Raw genomic sequence first — 17501 nt, 5'->3', positions numbered from 1 at the left:
AGTGGTTTTGTAGCCCCTTCTACAACAAGAAATATCATTTGATAATAACTTTTCTTGTTTCTCCTTTCTTTTTTATGAGTTATCTCAATATATATACATATGTGTATGTGTGTTTAATGATGATATATATATATGTATGTATATATGTATATATATATATATATATATACACACACACACACACATATATATATTCACTTTGTACCTTGAGGATACACCCTAACCATCTCCCATTTCAGCTGTACCTCTTCTGCAAGACACCTGTTCCTGCACCTCTGTCCTATTTTCACTTCCTTCAATAGTATACCCCCACTTGATGGAAGAATCTTGTCTTGCAAGTTACCGGGTGCCATGAGAAAAGGCTCTCAGTACATGATGTAAATGATTAGCATTAAAAAAAAGCATCCAGCTGAAGGAACCATGCAATGCTGACCATGCAGACACTGGAGTTCAGTGCAGTCAACTGGCTCGTTGGTTCACGTCCAACCATTCAACCCATACCAATACAGAAAACACACATTAAAACAATGGTTCATATCTTTAGAATATTGAATTTTCTTTAAAATGCCATCTATGTTGTTGCTCATCATCATCATGTGAAAAGACACGGTCTCATATTGATATTCTCAAACCGTAAAAAATCATATCAATGCATTGTTGCCATCATCATCATCATCTTTTTAATCTACACTTTCTATGGACTCTAGGTACTTATTCTATTGGCTTCTTCTGCCAAACTGCTAGGTTACAGAAATGTAAACAAAGTAACACCAGATGTCAAGTGGCAGTGGTGGGGGACAAACAAAAATACAAAGACGTAGAGAGACAAACTTCTTAACCATAGAGCCACAACTGTGCCTATAATCTATAGAATATAACCTAAAAAAAAATTAAGAGTGTTAATGATCAGATATTCAATGAGGATGAGAGGATTGTTTTCCATGTTGTTTCTAAAAATATTTTGTGAAAGAAAAAAAATTTTTAAATCAATACAAAATGTTTCTAACCTCTGTTTATGTAGGAACGGATGAAGTTTCGATTGTTTATACGTTCCAGTTTCTCTTGGCTGCGGGGTCGAGGTGAAGGACATATGCAAGCAGGGTCATTCTGAAGTCCTGGCATATAGCTTGGACGATTTGTACGGCATCTAAATATTTCAGGTGTTCCTTTCTCAAAGCGACATTCCCAAGCCTTTGACAAAAACAAATATTTCGAATTAAAAAAAAATTTTTAAGAAACAAGCAAACGTCTACAAAAAAATCAAATCTACAAACAAACCAGGAATGATCATATTTTTCCCATTCTGCAACACACGATCAATTATTACTTTCAATGAATAACCACATAACCTGCTGAGATTCAGATGGCACAATCTGCCAATGCTGCTTCTCCTTTAACCCTTTCCATATCAACCTCCCCAAAACTTGTCCAAATTTCCAGTTTTAAAGCAGTTAAATTTCATGTAATGTTCCAAGCATCAGATTAATAACAACTGAGTTATTTTTCTAAATCCTTCATTACTTTCAAAATTAATTGAAGCAAAGATAATGTATGTCAACAGAAATGTAGTATTTGGCACATTTTTTAATGTATCTTTAGGTCTTTTCCACCCTTTTATTACCAGACTGCCCGAGGCCAGCCTTGGTTCTATGATACAAACTTGTTTTAAAGTGATCTAAATTTCATAATTCATTTTCCAAACACCAAATTATTAATGACAAAACTATTTTACTAAATTCTTCATTATTTTCAAAACTTATTGAAATGAACACAGTTTATTTCAACAGAAATATGTTAAAAAAAAGTTAAATCTAAAAGTCTTATCTAATTGTATCCATCTCTCTCCTCACCAAATTCACAAATCCAAGAATATTTCCACAAGTGAAACCTAAGTTATGTTGCAGATGTCATGGAGCAATGACACTTTCTTCATAAAACAACTCTCTTAGCACTGACCATTCAAACCTCATGCTAGAATGGTACCTATTTTTCACTGCCTGAAATATGAGGTTTGACATCATAACCGTAACTATTCGGATAAGCCATCCTTTATTTCATCATTATATATTTCCTAATATTTCATAACATTTCACATTGCATTAATTTCAAGCATGAAATATATTTCATCAATGTTTTATGACTGAAACAAGAGTAACTTACTTGTCGTGGTTTGCAAGGAGATTTGAATTCTGGTCGTTCACAAAGCTCAACAAGATCAGCTCCAGAGAACATCTGGAAGTTTACAGACGGGCTACGGATGCCATTCTTTTGCAGTTCACTTTTACTGAACCAGGCCAACATTTTCTCTTGTCGCAACATCTGTTTACGAATTTTCTTGGAGATTTTTCTGAAACCCAACAATTCATAAATGAAACAGTATTATTACAAAATACAGAGACATATGAAGAGAATATTTAGTTTCAACAGGAGTCCCTCCCTCAGACACATACAAACCATTAAAAGAAACAAATTAATAAGGTTAATTAGCTGCTGAAAAGACTACATAATTATTTTTGTTCTTAATTTAATTCTTGTATATAAGAGATGAACCTACATCTTTGATCAACCAAAACTGACCTTTGCAATCAACCCACCCAAAGCCACCTCTAGTTCTATGATACAAAATTTTTGCTTTAATCCTTTCGATGCCAACCTATCTGAGATTGTTCTCGGTTCTATGATACAAACTGCCTCTTTTACATTGATTTAAATTAAAACCTTCCATCAAATTCCATGTTTATTTATCTTCCAAATACCAGCTGAATAATAGCAGTGTATTTCAACAGAAATATGGTAACAAAATGAATAAAGTTAACAAAAACTGTCCATGAAAATGTTATGTTAATTTAAGTTTCTAACACCAGCTTAATAATAATGTTAATAAATTCATTATTTTCAGAATGAATTGAAATGAAGATTGTGTAATTTAATATGGTATTTGGAACATTTTTCTAACATATTTGTCCCGTTCTTTTAATCCTTTTGATATCAAACCACTTGGAGTCACTCCTGGTCCTGTGACACAAACTTCAAATTTTAAAGTGCTTTAAATCAAAAGCTTTTATCAAAGTTTCATATTAATTTATGTTCTAAATAACTGCTTAATAATGACAAATTCTTCATTATTCTCAAAATTAATTGAAAAAAAACCAGTTTGAAGTGGTATAACATCATCTCTTTCTCTCAGTTACTATAGATACTTAAGAGTTTATTTTTTTTTGTCTTGGCTTTTGTTTGTTTTTTTAAAATTTTGTATTCTGAAATTTGTAAAAACTGTTCCTATAAGATTTAGCTTCCCCTTCACAATTAAAGATGCTTTTAACCACAAACAGCAGATAAAAGATTCAATATTCCACAGCAAAATGTTGTTTCCACACAAACTGGAATGGACTTTCCACATTATCCATCAGGATTATCAACTATAGCTAAAGAAGAAATACAATCTAACAGGTTTCCCAGATAATCATTAGATCTTAGTTAAGATTTATCATATGATCTATCATAACTTTATTTCTTCTATCATTACATCTCTATTCTATAAGATTTTTCATTTCTATTTCAACACACCCTACTAATGAATTTACTACACTGATGTACTAGCACTAATGTTACTACTTCATCCACAACCATCACCAATATCCTACATTCAACCACAATGTATTGTCAAATCATCAGAGACATGTAACTTCTATACATAAGCCACCAGCCATCTGGAAAATGGTGGATTCTGCAATCTTTTCATTCCAATAATCTTATGCACAAAACTTACATAACTCTAGTGATGTCTATACAATGTGTAACTAAATTTCTTACAAACAATCTCTCCTGCTCTGTTTTATTTTCTACATATATATACCCTGTACAAACCCAGTATTTGCAACAAGGGATACAAATACAATACACACAAAGCTATAAATACCAGTGATTTGTCAAGTAACTTAAACTTTAAATTGCAATGGATGCATCTGTATAATCTATATACAAACTCCATTTGAAGCTAATTTTAAATCTAATGTGCAAACAACTTTGACATTTTAAGTTAGCAAAACCATAAAATAGTCTAATAGAAAAACTGACTGATTCTTTGAGTAATAATGCAGATTATTTTTAACAGAGACCAAGTAATCTTCAAGGACATTTTTACATTAAGGGAACATTCTAGAAATATTTAATCCTTTTGATACTAACCCACCTGAGACTACACCTGGTTCTGTGATACAAACTTACTGTTTTAAAGTGATCTAAATTAAAAACTTCTATTAGAATTTCATGTTAATTTATATTCCAAATACCAACTTAATAATGACAAAGTGGTTTTACCAAATCCTTTGATATTTTAGAAATTAACAGAAAAAAAGGTAGAATATTTCAAAAGAAATAGGGTAACAAGAAGGTTAAAACCCTTCGAATGTAGCCACAAATATTCTGAGCACTGTTACTTATGTAGGAGTGAACACAAGTTAGTGATGCTCCCAGCCCACAAAAGAAAAAGAAAATACATAATAAGTTAATTTTAGGCCTGTAATCATCATCATCGTCGTTTAACATCCGCTTTCCATGCTAGCATGGGTTGGACGGTTTGACTGTGGGCTGGCAAACCAGATGGCTGCACCAGGCTCCAGTCTTGATCTGGCAGAGTTTCTACAGCTGGATACCCTTCGTAATGCCAACCACTCCGAGAGTTTAGTGGGTGCTTTTACGTACCACCGGCACGGGGGCCAGTCAGGCGGTACAGGCAACGACCTCGCTCAAATTTTTTTTTACATATGCCAACAGCACAGGTGCCAGTATAGCGATGCTGGTAACACTCCCGCTCGAATGGTGTCTCCTGTGTGCCACCAGCATGGAAGCCAGTTATCCACTCTGGCAACGATCACGCTCAGATGGTGCTCTTGGTACCCTACTAGCACAGGGCACAAGTGCCAGTAAGGCGAGGCTGGCAACGATCACACTCGAATGGTGCCTTTTATGTGCCACAGAAGTCGGTTAGCTGCTCTGTCAAACGATCACGCTCGTATGGTGCTCATGCCCGTCATCGAATTTCACTTTGATTTTGATTTCACTTGCCTTAACAAGTCTTCACAAGCAGAGTTTAGTGTCCAAAGAAGGAAAAGGTACGCACAATTGGGCTGGTTACACCCCTGGCACAGGCCACGAGGTCTCATTTGGCTTGCCAGGTCTTCTCAAGCAAAGCATACTTCCAAAGGTCTCGGTCACTAGTCATTTCCTCGGTGAGGCCTAAAGTTTGAAGGTCGTGCTTCACCACTTCATCTCAGGTCCTCCTGGGTCTGCCTCTTCCACAGGTTCCCTCAACCACTAGGGTGTGGCACTTTTTCACACAGCTATCCTCATCCATTCTCGCTACATGACCATACCAGCACAGTCATCTCTCTTGCACACCACATCTGATGCTTCTGAGGTCCAACTTTTCTCTCAAGGTACTTACACTCTGTCTAGTATGCACACTGACATTACACATCCATCGCATCATACTAGCATCATTCCTTGTGAGCTTACACATGTCCTCAGCAGTCACAGCCCATGTTTCACTGCCATGTAGCATAGCTGTTTGTACACATGTGTCATAGAGTCTACCTTTTACTCTGAACAAGAGGCCCTTTGTCACCAGCAGGGGTAAGAGCTCTGTGAACTTTGCCCAAGCTATTCTTATTCTAGCAGCTACACTTTCAGAGCAACCCCCCCCCCCGCTACTGACTTGGTCACCTAGGTAACAGAAGCTATCAACTACTTCTAGTTTTTCTCCCTGGAATGTGGTGGAAGTTGTTCTCTGCGCATTGTTAGTGTTTATTGTATGTGGCAGATTTTGCAACAGCTATGCTGATATATAGGATTTTAGTGAAAAAAACATCACTGATTAGGTAACTGAAAATAATGCGACAGAAATGTTTTTAATTATGCCTTCTTTGAGAAGGATGCATAGTTAACAGAGGACTTATGTACTTAATGTATTGAGTCTCACAGAATAATTTTTGACCAAATAAAATTACACTCATAATGAACAGAAGAACAAATCTTTCACGTAAATAATTCTTGTCAAAAACAAGGGAAACAACACTGAAATTTAAAGTGGAAAACTAGCTAAAGTTTGCAGTTGGTATCTGGATCCTGCACCAAAACATCATATCAAGGAATAGGTTTCCATCATTTACTTAACACTACAAAGACTTCAACTGACCACCTAAATTACTACTGAAAACAATAACAAAAAGACAATAATGATCAATTTATACAAGTTTATATTTTGCAATGGACTTAAGTAAAACAAATTTTCTTATTCTGATTTCTATTTCTTCAACAACACCTAACAAAAATGAAAGGATGCTGGAATCAACACAATTTGGCTGACACTGAAGTGAACTTATAATTTGGAGAAATGTTTATTTTACATGATATAACTGAAGAAAGACGCATTTCAAATAATTAGGCAACCTTTAAATTTCCAGAACTATAATCAGGAATGTTAAAAAACACTATCACACAAGTAGGATAACTATGTTTTGTGATTAAATCATGAAGTTGAAATCTTCATTGATGAAAGTAACTTGAAAACCACATTTTGATAAAAAAAATTATATTAAAATGATATTTATAAGAATTTTCTAGACAGCGAAGGCTTTAATAATAATTGCTTTCTTTTGATAAAAGATACATTCACTAAACTAATTAATAAGCAGCTTTCTTTATAATAGTATAGTGTAGATTAGTGTAACTATTTATTATATGGAGATCAATATTTATTAGTATAGAGAGGAAATAGAAAATGAAATCTACTTCAATGAAAATTAATAATAATTAATAATAACAATCACTTACCCTCTTTCAAGAAGCACTGTGTCTCTCCATGGCTTGTTTCGACTGACGAAACCTCCTTTACTTATACTGCAGGAAAAAAAGAACTTTTTCTTCAATTATACAGTATCTTAATTAACATGTAAAAATTTCACAATAAAACCCTAATCTACAGTCTCCACATATTGCAATATCTTAATGGATGACAGGATTCCAAGAGACTGTTCTCAGCCTCGTATTTTAAGCAAATATACTAAAATATCTTAGCATTCTTGTTTTTTTTTAAATACTCACTGTACATAATTTCTTGAATAAAAAGAAAAAAATGAGAGAAGTTAACAAATAAAAGTTCTGTGAAATCATACGAGGTGTCTTTTAATGGGGAGCCAAGTAACTGGGAGTGCAACAATGGATGTTGGAGTATTCATGGGCTCGCCAATTACAACTGTGTCCCATCATTATGAGACATTATGGATAAGAAATACAGACTAATGGAAAATTTAGAAAAAAAATACACCATCATCATCACCATCATGTATTTTGCAAAAATTTTAGGCATGGCTGTGTGGTAAGAAGTTTGCTTCTCAATCACAGAGTTCCAGGTTCAGTCCCAGTGTGGTACCAAGGGCAAGTGTCTTCTACTATAGCCACAGGTTGAACAAAGCCTTGTGAGTGGATTTGGTAGACAGAAACTGAAAGAGGCCCATTGTATGGGGGTGGGGGTACGCCACCCCCACTTCACAGCTGGTGTTGGTGTGTTTACATCTCCATAACTTGGTGGTTCAGCAAAAGAGCATCTATGAGGGTAGGTGGGGGGGGGAGCTGATTACATTGACCCCCCAATGCTCAACTGCTACTTATTTTTTTACCCTCCCCCTCCCACCACCACTGCCACCAAAAGAATGAAAGGCCAAACGAAACCCCACCAAGCACTTTGTCCACTGCTCCAGTGATTCTACCAATTCACCATCTTTTTAATAAATAACAACAATAATAATAATCTTTTCTACTATAAGTACAAGGCCTGAAATTTTGGAGGAGAGGGCTAGTTGATTACATTGACCCCAGTGCATAACTGGTACTTATTTCATCAACCTTGAAAGGATGAAAGGCAAAGTTGGCTTTGCTAGAATTTGAACTCAGAATGTAAGGATGAATGAAATGCTGCTAAACATTTTGCCTGGCATGCTAATGATTCAGCCATCTTGCTGCCCTTTAACCCTTTTGTCACTGTATTTATTCTGAGATGCTCTGTGTTTGTTTCAATTACTTTGAATATAACAAAGAATTTTGTAAAATAGCTTAGCTTTCATTTAGATAGTGTTAGGAACATAAATTGTGACTAAAGTTTGGTGGAAGATTTTAATTCAGAACTTATGAAAACAAGACATTTGTACTACAGAGCCAGAGCTGGTTTCAGCCGGGTTGGTAATGAAAGGGTTAATAATAATAATAATGATAACAGTTTCAAATTTTGGCACTAAACCAGAAATTTTGAGGAGAGAAGTTCAGTTAATACCACTGACTACAGTAGGCGACTGGTACTTTATTGCATTGAGCCCAGAAGAATAAAAGGTAAAGTTGACCTCAACCAGATTTGAACTCAAAACGTTAAGTGCTGGAACAAATGCAGCAAAGCATTTTCCTGGTGCTTAATGGGACTGCCATCATTATCAGTTTCTAATTTCAACATAAAGCCAACAACTTTTGAGGGGAGAGGAACAGTCAATACTTTTGACCCCAGTTCTATACTTTCTCAGTTCTTGTCTGGTACTATACTTTATCAATCACAAAAGATGAAAGGTAAAGTTGACCATGGCAAGAGTTGAACTCAGAACATAAAGAGCTGGAAGAATAATGACAGCAATAACATCATCAATACCAGTAATTATTAGCTTAACACTTATCTACATTACTGTGTTTGAGTTGCGAGAGAGAGAAAAAGAGAGAGATAATGATGAGCTCATAAACTGCTATTTATTATGATCATATCCAGATAACCTACATAAAATATAGCAAGTAAAATATAACAGTCAAACATTACTTGCTATCTACTAAGTAGTTTAGCTAATTATGTAACTATTAAAAAATTGCATCACAATCATAATTAGTTTCAAATCCTAAGAGATTTTGAAAGATCTTGGAAGAACTTTCGTACAGTTTTCTTTCTTCTTGATAACAACAGACACTATCGTGGAGTAGTTCTAGAAACTTCTATCTATTTATCCATTCCCTCTTGTATTTTCGTTTTTCTTATAAATTGTGAAAATTTCAATTAAAATTACACGTTCTAAACTCTGTTCTGTCAGTTAAGAATGTGAATGGTTTGCTTTAGAATAAAGGAATATAAAACATAACAGACATTTACTGAGTTCACAATACAAAGTTATGCTCATAAATTTTGACCTGATGACAACTTGTAATGCAGAGTTTGAGGTTGCTGATGGAAAGGATTAGGGTTAATGGTTAATTTATATCATTGTAGGGGTGAGGTATGAGGGTGTATGCTTCAGATTCAATGCCATTGGTTCAATTTCTGGACAGGGCATTATGTGTCACTAAACAAAGCACTTAAGCACTTTGCATTGCTCCAGTATAAAATGAGTAGTAGCCAAGCAAAGTGCTGGTTCAATTCTCTCTCCCTCCAGTTGTCACATCCTTGATGTGTTTGAGAGTACTGAAATGGTGTGTATGCCTACTTATAAAGTATTTAGTGGAAGCATAGTACACATTGCCAAGCCATACTTGTTCATGGCTGACACCTAGCTCTTTATATTGTTGGAGCAGACCTAGGATCAGAGAAAAAGATACAGAAGCATAGACATCAAGGACGCAAAAAACAAAAATAAAGCTAAATTTTTAAGCATGAGGTTTTGGAAGTGACTGAAAGAAATAAGAGCAATCAGCAGTATTCTGCAGAATAGCTGAGACAGAAACAAAAGGAATAATAAACTTGTTAATGTGTTGATATATCAAACCTTTTGTTAACATATTTCGGATGAAACATCCTGCCTTTGTTTCAGTTAATCTATGCTCCAGACACCAGCTTTGCAATGATGACATTTTTCACTAAATTTTTCATTATTTTAAAAATTTACATGGAATTGATGGAAGGTTTTAATTTGGTTTATTTTAACCCTTTTGTTACCATACATGTCTGTCAAAATACATTCTCATTGTTTTAGTTAATTTCAAAAATAATGAAGAATTTAGCAAAATAACTTTGTCATTATTAATCTGGTGTTTGGAACATAAATCAACATGAAATTTTGGTGGAAAGTTTTAATTCAGATCATTTTAAAACAGGAACTTTATAACATAGAACCAGATGCAATAGAAGGGAGGTTGGTATTTGAAAAGGTTAAAACAGAAAGTTTGTATCATAGAACCAGAAGCTGCCCCAGGAGGGTTGGTATCCAAAGGGCTAAAAGGGCATTGTGTGATAGCCTATCATATGGTAGGTAGCTTTCCCTAGTCACATACTGGAGAATGTGTCAGAGGAATTAACCATGCATGTAGTGTACATTGCAGAGAATTGGTAACTCCAGAGAAAACAAATATTTTTTTTGACAACTTGTTACAATGAAGGCTAAGCTATTCTTTTTCATTCTTTTACTGGTTCCAGTCATTGGCTTGTGGCCATGCAGGGGCACCACCTTCGAGAATTTTAGCTTATTATATTAACTGCAATATATATTTTAATTTGATTATTTTATTCTTCTTGTATTTGTTGAATTGCTATGTTACAGGCCTTAAAGGGATTCCATATAAATAACAACACTGGTTTACAGGCAGGTGTAACAGCACACACCAATACAGACATATAAATATACAAACACACACACACACAAAACTACACAAGGCCTCTGTTCATCAAATCTCACTCATGAAGCATTGCTCAAGCTGAGGTAACAGTAAAAGAAGACACCCAAAGCCATGTGATTGTGAAGTAAACTTCTTATTTACACAGTTGTGTCTTTGCTTTTGTTAAAAATGTGAGAATATACGGGATTAAACAATTGTGGTGAAATCATTAATATTTAAAAAGTGTGTATTTAATGAGAATTTGCATAACGAAACAGAAAAGCTAACACGTGTCACCTGCTTCCAATTTAATATATACATATATTCATTGACAAAGCATCTTGTTTCGTTAATAAATTAATGAGGATAATTTTGTTTCTACAAGTATTCTATAAATAAAATACATGGTTTAACGTTAGTGTGACCGATGAATAGTTTACAGTAATAAAGGAATTGCATAATTAAGTCTGTTCTCTCACCGTTGATACTTCCATAATTGTCATCATCATCATCATCATCATCATCAACAACAACAGACTAATGCTTCTTTAGAAAAAGAACTTGTACAGTCCTACAGAAATGTTTCTGCATATAAATTACAATAATTTCCCCTTTCATTTATGATGCTTCGCCCCCACCCCTATCTCTAGTCTACTCCCACCCCTCCACATATGCTCCTAGTTTCCCTGTCCCCACCCATTTATACACATCTCATACCCTGAGGGTGCCACCTGGACCCTTCATCACCCCTATTTGTCTCTTGACAGTTACTAATCATTTGTTCTCACCAATGTAGCTCCTCTCCAACAAGAACTTGTTCTACCCCATCCCCACTTCCCTCATACCTTAACCCTTATCTCCTAGCATAAAGCCCCAAACCACCCACCTTGGCCTGCATAGTCTTCTATGCTAAATAGGGACCTCAATAGTGTCAGTAACAGAAAAAAAGCATCCAGCACACATTGTAAACTGATTGATAGTAGGAAGTGCATCCAGCTGTAGTAACCATACCAAAGCAGACACTAGGGCACCGTGCAGTCCTTGGGCCCATCAGATCCTGTCAAACCAGCTAACTCATGTCAGCATGGAATATGGACTTTGAATGACAACAATACTTCGTAGGACCAAATCAACCAAAAAAAAAAAAAAAAAACAATTATTGTTATCTTTAAAAGATATTTATAAAACAAAATCTGAAACTCACTTTTTGGCAGCTTTCAAGAGAGGAAGAAGAGAGCGTCCATCCATATCAGAAGGTATATCAATCCCAGCCATATCCAAGATGGTTGGCGCTATATCAATGTTGGCAACTAAATTGTTGATACTGAAAATTAGATAAGAATGGTGTTATAAAAATACTTTCAAAGAGCAAGATGAATCATTTATGATTGTAGAAAATTTCAAAATGTAAATTGCTGGATTAATTTCTTTTAAATACTTTCAACTACAAAAATACTTTTTGCTTTACTTAACCCTTTTCTTACCATATTTCTATTGAAATATACTGTTTTTGCTTCAATTAATTCTGAAAATAATATAAAATTTAGCAAAACAACATAGTCATTATGAACCCTTAACACCAGTCCTCAACACCAGTCCTTAACACCAGTCCTCAACACCAGTCCTCAACACCAGTCCTCAACACCAGTCCTCAACACCAGTCCTCAACACCAGTCCTCAACACCAGTCCTTAACACCAGTCCTCAACACCAGTCCTCAACACCAGTCCTCAACACCAGTCCTCAACACCAGTCCTCAACACCAGTATAGCAGTAGCAATGCTAAACATGCACATGCTGTGCAGGGTCATTGATTACGAGTGTTTTGGCCCCGTTTTGATCAGCCAATCAGAATGCTTGTTACATCCAAAAGTAAGACGATATATCTGCGCCCAGTCCAATTGTTTTGGTGATATGTTCTGGATACAGAAAAAAGGATTCTATGACCAGACTACACAAAACAAGCTAGCATTATCAGTGGCTGAGAAGAACTGTAGTGTAATTTATCATTTATCATTTGCACTATATACAATACCTATGCGATTTTCCAGTCACTCTGTCCAGAAAATGCTAAAGAGTAGACCTTCCAAAAATTTCTGGGTGAGTATGCCCTGGATCTGGTAGGAAAGTACAGAAGTAGTATGGCCAACCATGAATCCAAAGAGCATGAAGTGTCAGCTCAACACAAAAATGTTGGACTACACCATTCAGAAATACCTGAGGATGGCTCCACTAATCATCTATGTGTTGTTTGCTCATGCTAATACAATACATTGAAAAGGGAAATCCCCAATGTGAAAGCTATGAAGTCTTCATTCCACTATTCTGGGTGCAGACGTCACCTGTGCATCAAGCAGGGGTTCTGCATGCTGATCTGACTGGCACAGCAAAGTGCAGTGTAATCACTTTGCTGAGTGGAATTTTTCTTTCATATCTTCAATCTCCTTTTAACAATGAGACAACCCCAGCTAGTGACAAACCACAAGCTCTTCCACTTTTGAAGAATCAACATTGGTTTCCTTCACTGTAGTCTTAAGCAAGTCTTTCAACTTTTTGTTTTGTCCTCCATCCAAGTGCCAAACATAGCATAGCTGGCCATATTGATCCCTACAAGGAAGATAAAAGTCAGACATGTACATGACATGTCTGAATCATCTGAGTTAGTGCCTGTACAGTAAGGAATATTCCTCCCTTTCACACAAAATTTTCCTTTCTGACACACAACTCACTCTCTCTCACACACACAGATTTCAGTTTTTTTCCAGCATTTATTCCAGAAACAGATGATGAACTTACTTAATGCCTGGCTTTATTCCAGGCCCTCTAATGATTAGAGGGACACGTACATCAAAGTCATAGGGCATTGCTTTTCCTTTAATAAGACCAAATTGTCCAAGATGATAGCCATGGTCAGATGTGTATAAAATATAGGTATCATCTAATTCACCAAGGGTCTTCAGTTCTGCGCCAACCTAAAAATTAAGAAAAATAGAAAATTACAGAGAAAAAAATCATCATTTTCCATGAGGCATGGATTGGATATAACATTATTAAAATTAAAATATAATTAAAGTATAATTAAAATTAAAATACAATTGTCACAGCTACTCAGTAAAATATTGGCTATAATAATATTTACCATGTTTTTGTTTTTCTATTTTTTAAAGTCAAAACCAAAATAAAAAGTAATCCACAACTTACAGAAATGTTTCTGGTACAGAAAAGATGCAAAGATCAACTTAAGAAGCTTACGGCAAACTACTTAACCACACAGCCAGTGCCTGATGTATAAAATATATTCTCTTATTCTATTCTATTATTGGTTTCAGCTAGAGCCTGTGGCCATGCTGGGGTGCTGCCATATAATTGCTTTTCCATAAATAATTTTCCTAGTATTTAGTAAAATGATGCAGCAATTTTAATAGAAAATGATTTTGTCAGTTATGGAATGAAATATGCCAAAAGGAGTTTGATACTCCTATCATCATCATCATTTAACATCTGTTGTCCATGCTGGCATGGGTTGGACAATTTGACTGGAGCTGGTAAGCTGAGGGGTTGCACCAGATTCCAGTCTGATTTGGCATGGTTTCTATGGCTGAATGCCTTTCCTAATGCCAACCACTCCGAGAGTGTAATGGGTGCTTTTACATGCCACTGGCACGGGTGCCAGTTGTGTGACACCAATATCTGCCATGACTACAATTTCAATCAGTTTGATAGATCTTCCTTCTCAAACACAGCACATGATGCCAAAGGTCTCAGTCATTTGTCATTGCCTCTGAGAGGCCCAGCACTCAAAAGGTGCCTTTTATGTGCCACCAGCACATGTGCCTGTTACATGAAACCAACAATGGCCACAACTATGATTTCACTTGGCTTGACGGGTCTTTGCAAGTATGGCATATCGCCAAACATCTCAGTTGCTCGTCATTGCCTCCATGAGGCCCAGCATTCAAAGATCATGCTTCACCACCTTATCCCATGTCTTCCTGGGTCTCCCTTTTCCACAGCTTCCTTCAACTGGTAGAGATCGGCACTTCTTCACACAAACGTCTACATCCATACACATCACATGACCATACCAATGCAGTTGTCTCTCTTGCATACCACATCTGATGCTTCTTATGCCCAACTTTTCTCCCAAGATGCTTACACTGTCATGCATGCACACTGACATTGCATATCCAGTGAAGCATACTAGCTTCATTTCTTTCAAGCCTACACATGTCCTCAGCACAGCCCATGTTTCACTGCCATGTAGCATAGCTGTTCACACACAGGCATCATAGCATTTGCCTTTCACTCTGAGAGAGAGACCCTTTGTTACCATCTTAGCAAATGGTAATATTCTATAAGGGCCAGGTTAGCAAAGTAAACTTTTGACAGTGACTCTCTCAAACAGACATCTCTAACTATTACCAAAATAGTTCTAGTCTCTTACTCTTGGAGCTAAAATGAATAGTCTCTGGAGTAAGGCATTTTGTATAAAGCCAAGTTCAACCTAGCTGTCTTCTTGGCACAATCTGATAACTTGGAAAGGAAAAGAAGTTCTGTGATTTTCAGAAACTGGAGACAAGAATACATTTGGACCAACACAGTTACAAATCTATTCACAGATGGTAACGGATTCATATCATCACTCCTTCTTAACCCTTTTCTTGCCATATTTCTGTTGAAATACAGTCTTTGTCTCAAGTAATTTTTTTAAAAAAGGAAACATTTGCTAAAATAAATTTGTCAGTATTAAGCTGGTGTTTGGAATTTAAAATGACAGAATTTTTATTGAAATTCTTATCATGGATCCAAAGTCTTGTGTGGGTTGATATCTGAAGAGTTAAATCACACCCTATCATCATTGGTTGATGTAGTCTGGGATTTACTAAGATTAAATTTTAAAAAAAATGATTGGATGGTCATGGCTGGGATGCCTTTGACCGTAGCTCTGTTTCACCATTTTCTCACCATATTTCTGTTGAAATACACTGTCTTTGAGTCAATTTTGAAAATGAAGAATTCAATAAAAAATAACCTTGTTGTTAAGCTGATGTTTGGAACATTAATTTGAAACTTTAATGGAAGATATTTTTTTGTAGATGACTTTACAACAAAATGTATCATAGAACCAAGGGTAATCCCAGTCAGAGTGGAATCAACAGAACAAAAGTAGACACCATTATATAGTAAAAGTATTGCATACAATTCCTGTATGAAATAGGTAAAGAAATCAAAAACCAAAAGCAAACAGGAATTTTCATATTGTTTAGAAGAGTTCACCTTTTCAACTAAATCATCAACTGACTGCAATGTTTGGAGGCGTTTCATCTGCAATCTATCAGTGAATAACTGATGAATGGGTTCCATTTTCTGCATGTGTTGAAGCAACCATTGCTTGTCTTTGTTTGGAGCGTAATTCCAACTTGGTGTTCTTTAAAAATAAAAGCCAGTAGGTTTAGTGAATAAAACAGAAACTAGACAAATATGTCATAATTTATTAGATAGAAGTAAAGTTTCATATTTACAACTGAAAAGAAATAAGAGGTAGTGATGTTCATGACTCCTCCAAGGTTTTAACCTTTTAGCATTCAGATTGCTCAATCACATGTTATGCTTATCTATTCACATTGTTTTGAAGTATCTCTGCATTATTTTGTAACTTCAAGATATTGATGATTATTTTTAGAATGACACAGCAAGGCAGGATCTGACTAGTTTGAACATAAAACAGGCAGAATATTTGGGCTGGACATGGCTGGTTCATACACTAAAGGGTTAAACAACTTAAATGTTAAAAATGATGTCAGCAAATTTAAATTCAGGTCACCAATTCAGTTTGCTAAAAGCTTTGACACATTGCTGCAGTTACAACACTGCACACATATAGTTGCATTCCTTAGGTGCATACATACCTACACCCTCACACTGAAAAAATTGAACTGTAAGATATATATATATATACACAAATACTATTCCAAGGCAGAGTAAATCAATGTTATGTGTTCAAAAATTATGTGGCATTACTTGTAATATCCAATACACAAGGCTGCATAACTGGGAGGATAGCTAACTACCAATATGTAAAACTCTATAACCTCTGACCTCCCAACAAACATGGAGAGAAATTCATATAGAAATTGAAAATAAACCATTTGTTGTGTACCGATATTTTAATAGGATCTTGTCTTTTCTTGTACATCTATTAATATATTCTGCCGTTGGTGCACAATATATTAATAAATATCTATTAATACAGGTGAAATTCTTAACAGACTGAGTGAATTAAGAAAACAGCTGGGGATTAAAGCTATGTTGCTTTTGAAGAAGGAAAATAGAATCTGTTAGAAAATATGATAAGAATGTAGAGTAAGAACTGTGTCAGAGGAAACGGTAGAACTAATAAAGGATTAACTGGAATAGTTAACTATTCCAGTTAATCCTTTATTAGTTCTACCGTTTCCTCTGACACAGTTCTTACTCTACATTCTTATCATATTTTCTAACAGATTCTATTTTCCTTCTTCAAAAGCAACATATTACAAATGAAATAAAGTAAATGGATTGAGATAATTTGGTAAAATGTCTCAACATTATGGCATCATGCAGAACAGGAAAATAAATAAGAGTGATAATAGTGCAGATACTAATTAAAGTATGGAATGCTGAAATTTATTTTCAATGTTACACTTTCTTATCCATAGATAATTAAATCCTTCTAGTGACTTTATCTATTTTTCTCTTATTAATTCATGTTTCTATTTCTAAAGCAATGACTTTTAGAATGTAATATTGAGTAAAATTCTTCAACTGTCTCCAAGAAAGGTGAAGCTATCACAGGGAAAGGAGGAAAGATATATCTTTAAGTTTTGCATGACATTCAAATAAGAGGCA

The 17501-nt window shown here is 35.3% G+C and overlaps 1 protein-coding gene across 5 annotated transcripts in view; it reads right to left on the bottom strand.

The window, feature by feature from the left end:
- Window positions 1–17501, bottom strand: part of LOC115215537 (putative extracellular sulfatase Sulf-1 homolog) — a 213472-nt gene that overhangs the window by 100200 nt on the left and 95771 nt on the right. For all 5 annotated transcript variants that reach the window (XM_036505734.1, XM_029784718.2, XM_029784721.2 and 2 more), the window contains 6 exons: window positions 15891–16041; window positions 13410–13585; window positions 11819–11938; window positions 6835–6900; window positions 2161–2347; window positions 1008–1191 (listed from right to left, as the gene is read on the bottom strand). In XM_036505734.1, the coding sequence (XP_036361627.1) occupies window positions 1008–1191; window positions 2161–2347; window positions 6835–6900; window positions 11819–11938; window positions 13410–13585; window positions 15891–16041 (884 nt within the window). The remainder of the gene's footprint in view (window positions 1–1007; window positions 1192–2160; window positions 2348–6834; window positions 6901–11818; window positions 11939–13409; window positions 13586–15890; window positions 16042–17501) is intronic.

This window comes from Octopus sinensis, linkage group LG9, assembly GCF_006345805.1.
Source record: "Octopus sinensis linkage group LG9, ASM634580v1, whole genome shotgun sequence".
Lineage (NCBI taxonomy): Eukaryota > Metazoa > Mollusca > Cephalopoda > Octopoda > Octopodidae > Octopus > Octopus sinensis.
The sequence above is the reverse complement of the archived record's forward strand: the minus strand, read 5'-3'. Positions and strand labels throughout refer to the sequence as shown.